The 8358-nt window shown below is 36.3% G+C and overlaps 1 protein-coding gene across 2 annotated transcripts in view; it reads left to right on the top strand.

The window, feature by feature from the left end:
• Positions 1–8358, top strand: part of GFRA1 (GDNF family receptor alpha 1) — a 263680-nt gene that overhangs the window by 96490 nt on the left and 158832 nt on the right. The window contains exons 1-2 of one of the 2 annotated variants that reach the window (XM_013101922.5): positions 7949–8072; positions 8285–8344. The exons of the other annotated variant lie outside the window; for it this stretch is intronic. Of the exons in view, the coding sequence (XP_012957376.1) occupies positions 8305–8344 (40 nt within the window). The 5' untranslated portion in view covers positions 7949–8072; positions 8285–8304. Of the gene's footprint in view, positions 1–7948; positions 8073–8284; positions 8345–8358 lie in introns of those variants that run through there. 2 annotated transcript variants of the gene reach the window in all.

The raw sequence follows: 8358 nt of genomic DNA, 5'->3' as shown, positions 1-8358 counted from the left end.
AATCAGTCTGCTGTGCTAATAGTAAAGTTTCTTCTATTAGTTTCTTCTCTAGTTTGTGTAGAAAGAAGGAAAGATTTTGTTTGTAATTTCAAGTCAGTATAAAAATATTTCAGTGTAATTTATTTCTAAATTCTTCATTCTTAGATTATTTCAAAAATTGTTTTTCTGAAAGCCAAAGATGAAAGAAGCAAAGGTAAAGTAGTTGCAGGTTATAGATAATACAATATTTCTTCACAGTAAAAAAAATACATAGTGGAAGCTCAAAATGACATGATAGTAGTTACAAATCATTTTTCTCTTTTGTTTTTAACATTATCAATATTACTTTTACCATATACAAATGACTCTGATTTTGAACTGTTGTATTTATAACAAACCTGCTTCACAAGCTACATCTTTTTTGTTTTTTCTTTGATCGTGGTCACCTTTCTATTTGCCACCGATTTATGCCCTAACTTTTTTTCCACCCTACATGAAGGAAAAAATAAATTATTCTGTAGCATAAATCCACACCTATCATTTTGTGTTCAGGGCTGAAGTCTGAGCTATCCTTTACTGGAAATTACATATCTATGTATTAAAGAAAGAGCACTAACCACTTGGAGCGTGGTGTTGAACAGCAGTGCTGATGGAGGGGGACCACTAATAATGAGAAACCCAGTAATTATTTAGCAAAAGTAACATAAAAAATAGCCAATATTTGAAATTAATTTGATAAGGTGCCTTTTAAAATCAAAGCTTTAGCTCTACTATTTAAAGCATCATTGTTAAAGCACAGCAAGGCATTTTAATGTAATATGTAATAATAGTAAAATGTAGTAAAAAGGTTTTAATGCAAAACACATTTTTTTTTTGTTCCCCCCTCCCACTGATCACCCATTGCATGGCAGGGGAGCCTGGAGCTGTTTTGCTTCTTCCATCACCTGCTTCCTTCCCAGGCTCAGCAGGATGCAAGGAGCATGGGGCAGCAGAACAGGAACTCAGTGATCTCTGCTTAAATATGAGTTCCTAATGATAATAAAAACCTAAATAAGAACTTCAGCTATTTCTGAAAACCTGGAGCAGGACAGCAGAGGAGAAGAATATTAAAGTGCACTAATAACCTATAATTTATTTCCTCTCAAATCCCTGATGAATGCAGATTAAACACAGCCTAGTCATTATCTCTGAAAGAGTGAGAGCAAACCACCAAGCCACCGGCTGGAAGCTCTTCATTTCTGGTGGACTCCTCAGCAAGGGACTCATGAATGCACACCCCGTTTCCTGCTTGTAACAGGGAGGAAACTACAAAAATCCATATGAGAAAAAAGATGGGAAAACATAGAAGTAAATCCTTAACAAGCTATATGCAAACAGCATATCTATCTTTGCCCAATGTTTCTATTTGGTTTTTTTTTTTTTTTTTTCAGGTGACAAAATTGTGAATTAGGGAAAAGTCATGTGTATTTATAATTTATTAAAAACCACTTTAAGAAGCAAATTTTTATTCCTCCTAACGTGTCTGGTTGCAATGGAGAATTCACTAAACTCTCTTCCATTTTGTTAGGAATGTAAACAACTTCACAACAGATGTTCTTTACAAGGAGAGAGCCTGCTATTTGCATTGTGATATCTCCATTTGAGTCTTATATCCAAGAGTTTGTGTAATTCCATCTGGAAAGGCTTCAAGGATCCCTTGGGTAACAAAAGCAGAGATTACTTTTTTGTATTTTTAAATCTAAGCTTTCTATTGTCTTCAGTTGCAATAACACAGCACATGTTACACAGGTATTCACATTGCTCCTCTGCGGTGTTTTGGAGCCTAGTTCAGTTGTCTGTTCTGCTGACAGACGATTATCTTGGAACTTTTTTACTCTGCTCTTCTGTAGTATTTGGATAAGTGACAAATTAGGCTCTCATTTTGAAACATTTATCAGAGCTCTTATTTAGCTTGGCATAATGATAGTAACTTTTGTAATGGAGAAAGAACTTTTCAGATCTGGAGTGCACATTGCAATACAAAATAATGCCTTGGTTATACATTGTTATACAAAATTTTCTTATTTTGTTTTCCTTGGAAAACGTCCATTTGCATAAATATTACTTATCATTAAGTAGGCGTGGGGAAAGCTACAACAGTGAAAAAAATATTTTTAATTATTTGTGTCTTCCATGTATAAAAGAGACTGGGGATTTTTTTGCAAAACTGTAAGTAAATTATCCATTATGTTGTAATGTCCTGTAAGAAGATGGGTGCTGTTAAATCTTCTGAATACAGGGGTGTGAAAAAAACAAACAAACAAACAAAAAACTAACATTTTGAGGACTTGGGCTTTCATGCAAGTTATGTAATCTTGAGCTGAAGTACAGTAATCAATCTGTTGAAAATCCTTCATGTTTAATCAATTTGGTATGGTATGTTTCCTATTACCAGAAAACACCAGGACATTGGTTTATCTCTTTTTGTTGCATAAATTTTACCTTAAACACAGAAAAATCTTAATGGACACTGAAGCATAGAAAAATAATTATTTTATAGTTAATTCATGAAAGTAAAATTAATCCTTTTTTTTTTTTTTTTCTCACTTACATTGATCTCAGAAACTCATATACAATGCTGATACATTATTAGAAGAGCAGCTGTCATTATTTCTTTGTTCCTTCTACTTCAGGAGACTTCAAGATGTTTATGTTGGTTCTTTAAGTTTTGTTTCTACTTAATACTGCAAATGTAGGGAAAAAAAAATGCATAGATGACCAAAACCACTTTATTATCCTTATTCATAACAGGAGAAGTATTTAATGCTAGGTTAGATAACTGTTAGACCTTTGCTGTATCCATTAAGGCCAAATGAGTTTGTCTGTATGCTGGAAATAATTACCATGCAAAACCAGGAGATGTCCATTATACTTCTAGACCTCTATGCTAATTATTTTCATAATATTAATTTTATGGTTCCATCTATCATGCTCCTGTTTATAAATATGGCAGTTTCCTTACACATTTGGAAGACATGGATACGTACTACTGACCTGAGTCGGGTAGCGTTAAGGGCCTGGTACAGACTATTCCAATTCCATGCAAGTGCCCAAACCATAGAAAAAAATCCTATTTGAGGAATGGGAATCTCAGTTTGACCAAAATATATATTCTGAATCCGAAAACTTTCTCTTAGCACAACTACTGAAACTGCATGATCTCTTAAAACCTCTCAGCAAAATTGGTCCATATGGTATTTTTCTGTGACAAACTGTTTTGTAGGAAGGGTCCCAATTCTAATTATTTATTCAGACAAAAGCTGTTGTCCTCACTCCTTCAAAACAATCTGAATGGCTTTCAGAATACTTCTTTCCTCCAAAATGTTGTGGAAAAGGTCTGTGCTACCTTCAGGTTTTAAAAGCTGCTTTGTAAATCCAAGTTAAAAAAGAAATCTCTGTAATACTGTACCCTCTATTTTCCATACAGTCCTTTGTGGGCAGAAAAACATATTTAGTGAAGACTTAACAATAGTAAATAACTGCCTATTGATAGGGATGTTATGCTGTGATTTCATCTTTTCTTAAAGATGACATATAAAAAAGCACCTATGGTTATGTTTCTATCCCTTCCATATTCCTTCCCACTGATGCTGCTGGGAGATTATCTGTCTTTAATACCGGAATTTTGAAATGCTTCAAGGCACACGTTTGCATATGTATGCCAGGACTCAGTGCACAGCCAGAATAATAAAAACATATATGTGAAATGCATGTCAATAATTCTTGTGGGTTTGTCTTTTCAAAGCTTATTGAAAGAAAATAACAGAAGGAAAGTGAATTAGAATAGATAGAAAAAGAATGTTGCTTCCTTGAAATAAGTATCCTTTTTGCTATTTTGAGAATTCAATCACAATATTTAATGCCTTCAGCAAATCAGTTCTTTGAATAGAGAAGTGGTACCTATAGTTGAGTCTGCAAAGGTTATAGAAGAGAGTGAATAACACGCAGGGCTTTCACATGTTTTCACCTAAGTTTTGGCCTTTCCCTCTTCATTTTTACAAAAATCATAATTGTGCTTCTATTGATACACAATGCATTTTTAACCCTCATCTCTCATTGCTAAACGAAGGAAACAGCCTAAATATCAGTTCAGAAGCAATCACTGTTTGTGAATGCTTTTAGATCTACCAGCATGGGATTTTTTTTTTCTTTAATGGAAGAAAAAAAGTTATGTCATCAAAGGACTTAATGATGAAGAGTCTGATATACATGCATTTATATTTGTAATTTTATTTTTACAAATAATCCAGTAAAGCCACCCTCAGTAGCTGATTTAAGAGTTGAGCATGGAGGGCTGCAAAGCATAGCAGGGCATCATCCTTTTAACTCCTCAGCTGGGGCTGACCAAGTGCAGTTGGGGCCAGGGAACCATTGGCAGTACCTGCGGGAAGCCCCACGAGATGGCTGTCCTGCCTGGCTCTCCCTGGCCTGTTTTTTCTTTCAACTAACTGCACCCAATTCCACCACCCCTTTTGCCTCAGTTTGTTCTTGGTGTCTTGTTTCTTTTCTCATATTCTGTATTTCTGGTGTTGTTAGTCCCCTTTCTGCTGGGCAGACATTCCTTAATGCATGCGAGGGTTAGATCCATTGCCATAAATGTATCATGTTGCTCTTGCCCGTAGTGAATATTCCACACCACCCTTCCCATTTGTCTCGGTATTCTGAATTTTCTTTCCTCTGAAACACTTTCTTCTCCTTCTCCATCCCCTCCTGAAGACTATACACTGAGCTGCACACATTTCATTAGCACTCTTGCTACTCTATCTTCCAAGATGTTAATAAAAACACTGAATAGGATTGCACCTGGCTCATGCTCCTGTGTGATCCCTTTTGTGAAGCCCCGGAGAGTCAGTCATTGGAAACTATTCACCGAGAGCAAGTTTTCTGATCAGCTGTGCACTGTAATAATAGCAAGGACTGTAGGCCACATGGAAGATCATGATCATAATTACACTGGCTCAGATCAAAGGACAACCTAGCCTGTTTGCAACAGATAGAAGAAAATAGGTATGAGATGATTCTTTCCCAAGTATGCTCCTCTATTTTTGAACAATTCAGATTTAGGAAATAGTTTACTTATGAGAATGTGATATATGGAAGCATTAAAATCCAGTGTTGATATCAAAATCCTTTATCAAAGTTCAGGTGCAACACATTTACTGCAGCAGATTTATCCATCTGGCCAGCTGGCGTATCAGGGAGGGAAGTTACAATAGCGTGACATGCTTTGTTTGTGACAAACCAAGGCTTACTGGTGTTTTGTATTTGCCTGTTTGTCTTCCAAGTATCTGCAGTTTAATTGTTTAACAATCTGTCCTAGTACCTCTCTCAAAACTCAATCTGTATGGTGTAAAATTCTACCAAGCAGTAAAGGCAAACGCTAACTCTAGCCTGTCGTATTTCTCTGGGAACTTCCCAGTTCCTCCATGAATTCTTTAAGACAGACTCCAGCAATTCAGAAATTCTTTGATGAGTGCCTGCAAATCTGTAAGCTGAAAATGATGAGACCTTATTAGCATGAGCATACCTAAATATTTAGTCAATTCTGTCTGTATTGTGGCCAATATGCCGTACTCGTTGAAGTTAGTTAATTATGCATCAAGGCACTTTCCTGGGGAGCACTGAGGGAAATAAGGGATAGCAAAGTGTCAGTGTGCTCAGTATCAACCTCTGCCTCCTTTCATAGTTCGTAATGGATCTTCTGAAGAGTGATACAGAATTATGAGCACAGCCAAGAACCTCACTGAGTTGGCTCGTGCAATTAAACCAAGTACAAAATGGTTCTTGAGACACATTAGTAAAAGGGAGCACAAAAGTAAGAAGTAAGGAACCACAGAATCCCAGAAATGAAATGGAGATTACCAGCAATCTAGGAATGATTGAAATAGCAAATGAATGCATTGTCTCACTTTTCAGTGGGGATAATGTAGTGCCTAAGAATAATAAAAAGATACTTAAAGGGAATGAAGACAGAGTAATGGAAGTTCCCATACGTGAGCTAGCAGCTAAACGTAGCCTGCTTACTAGGATGAAATGGAGAGGGTTAAAGAATAATGATTTAAGGGCACGGAAAGTATCAGTAAATGCAAATGCTGATTTGCAGGGATCTAAGTGTATCTGTTCGATTCAGGGCTAGTTCCATACAGATAAAGTATAATATAGTTATTCCTTGTATTCAGAAAAGGGAAAAAGGTGGTCAAATACAAGGCAGACCTGGTAGTTTGACCTCAACACCAAGCAAGGTCTTAGAATAGATTTTGAAGGAAAAAATTATCAAGGACCTGGCAGTAAATGGCAAGTGGGGAAAGCTACAACATGGTTTTATCAAGGGCAGATCATGTCAAACTAACTTAATATCTTTCTTTGATAAGATAATTGTCCCAGAAAAGAGTAATGTAGTGAACCTAATCTTCCTTGATCAAAACAAGGCATTATATTGTTCCTGCTGGGCACTTATTTAAAGTGGAGAAGATGGGCATTACTGCAAAAATTGTAATGTGGATGAGGAACTGAGAGTTATATTAAAAGAGGATTATGTTAAAAATGGAAACAGAAATGAAATGAGGTTGATAGTAGAATTCCTTTTGGACTCGTCTTAGGACTGACTTAAATAGTATTTAAATAGTTTGACTTAAATAATCAAACTAGAAGGGGTATGGCATTAACAGATGTAATGAAGTTGGAATATGACTAGCAGAAAAAAGCAAATGACTTCAGGGACTGACAGAATGGAAACCTGATAGCACAAAAAGAAAGCACTATTAGGGGACTAGTACGTTCTTTTGGTAAAAGCTGGTGACTTGATGACCACTGGCAACCATAGAGAGAAGGGGTTTGCTGCATGAGTCAGTTGTATGGTGACCAGGAGCCATGGTTATATCATGGCTGTGAAGCAGCTTTAGGTTACATTAAGCAAAGGATTTTTAGTGAAGACAATAAGGTGTTAACATTGCTTTACAAGGCACTGGTAAGACAACTCTCAGATTATTGTTTGCAGTTGTCATGACCCACATTAATTCACAGCAGGTGCAGAGTGGGATGGTTAGGGGAAAGGAGTACCTATTTTCTCAGCTGAGATGAAAATAGCTTATCTGGCAAAACAAAGCTTGAAAGGGCATATGGTTATATCTTTATGAGTACGTGTGGGGGTAGATGTGATGTGAGAAGACTTTTATGTTGAAGGATAGCACCATTTCAAGATCAGATACATACAACCAATTATGAATAAATGGGAAATTTAGAAGAAGGATCTTGGCAATCTGTGTAAAGCTCTGGAACTCTTTTCCAGACAAGGTCACAGAGGCAGGGAACTGAACTACTTCAGGATGGAAATTTATAAATTAATGAAAGGATGTGTGTGACACAGTGAGGCAATGATGAGTCAGAATTCAAAGTCAGAATTCAAAGCTTGTGATATAAAGCTTTGGATACTTAATGGCATTGCCAGAGAAGTTTATAGGAGAACTTGTTTGTGTACTTTTCTTACACAGTCTACAAGCAGAAATATTTTTAATTCGACAATGTGCTAGGGCTTCTGCTATTCTGCATACATCAGGACTTTGATGTTTCTTCTTGGTGCGTGGTCTAGGAGAAGGGAACCACCCTTTCTTAAATGGTAAGAGATTGGCGGCAGGTAAAAATGGGACTATTGGTTAGGATGTCAGGTGTTAATTGGATTTAATTTGCTTACATACTCAGGGTTAAGAAGATCACCTGAGTGGGACCAGGAGGTAATTTTTCTCTGAGTCATGTTGGCTAGGGTTACTTTCCTCATCAACTGTCTGGAACGGGGTATAAAATTTTGATTTGCAGAATTCTGAATTGTGTCTGGTCAAGAAATCCTATGACTTTAGCTACTTTTACTGTCCTTTTCTGACTCACTTTTTAATTTTTTTTTCAGTGTTTTTCAGTCCCTTATTCTCCTGAAGTATAAAGGGATGTAATTATTTTATGGGACAGCATTTCAGTATGCTGCAAGACCTGATTTAATGCTTGCTTTTTCAGATCTTCTAAGAGTTTCTTCCAAATAAGAAAATCTTACTTATGACAGGCAGGTAGGGGCACTTCATGTGTATTGGTAAGGTTTGAAAAGAAAAGGCTGATTGTTTTTTTGGTTCAGAATTTCTTGCAACTTTACATCAGAAAGCACCCTTTAATGGATGATTGTAGCTCAAGTAATTTAAAAAAATATTTAGATGATACTATATTTTGTTAACCAGGATTCTCAGGGCTTTCTAACTTAGGTTTTGTATCAAATTGTTTACAGATGCCTTATCCAACCGCTAAATGATTCAGGTTCTTCAGCCTTTATTAAATCCATTTCAAGGTAATTACACATGC

Source organism: Anas platyrhynchos, chromosome 6, assembly GCF_047663525.1.
Source record: "Anas platyrhynchos isolate ZD024472 breed Pekin duck chromosome 6, IASCAAS_PekinDuck_T2T, whole genome shotgun sequence".
Classification (NCBI taxonomy): domain Eukaryota; kingdom Metazoa; phylum Chordata; class Aves; order Anseriformes; family Anatidae; genus Anas; species Anas platyrhynchos.
The sequence above is the reverse complement of the archived record's forward strand: the minus strand, read 5'-3'. Positions and strand labels throughout refer to the sequence as shown.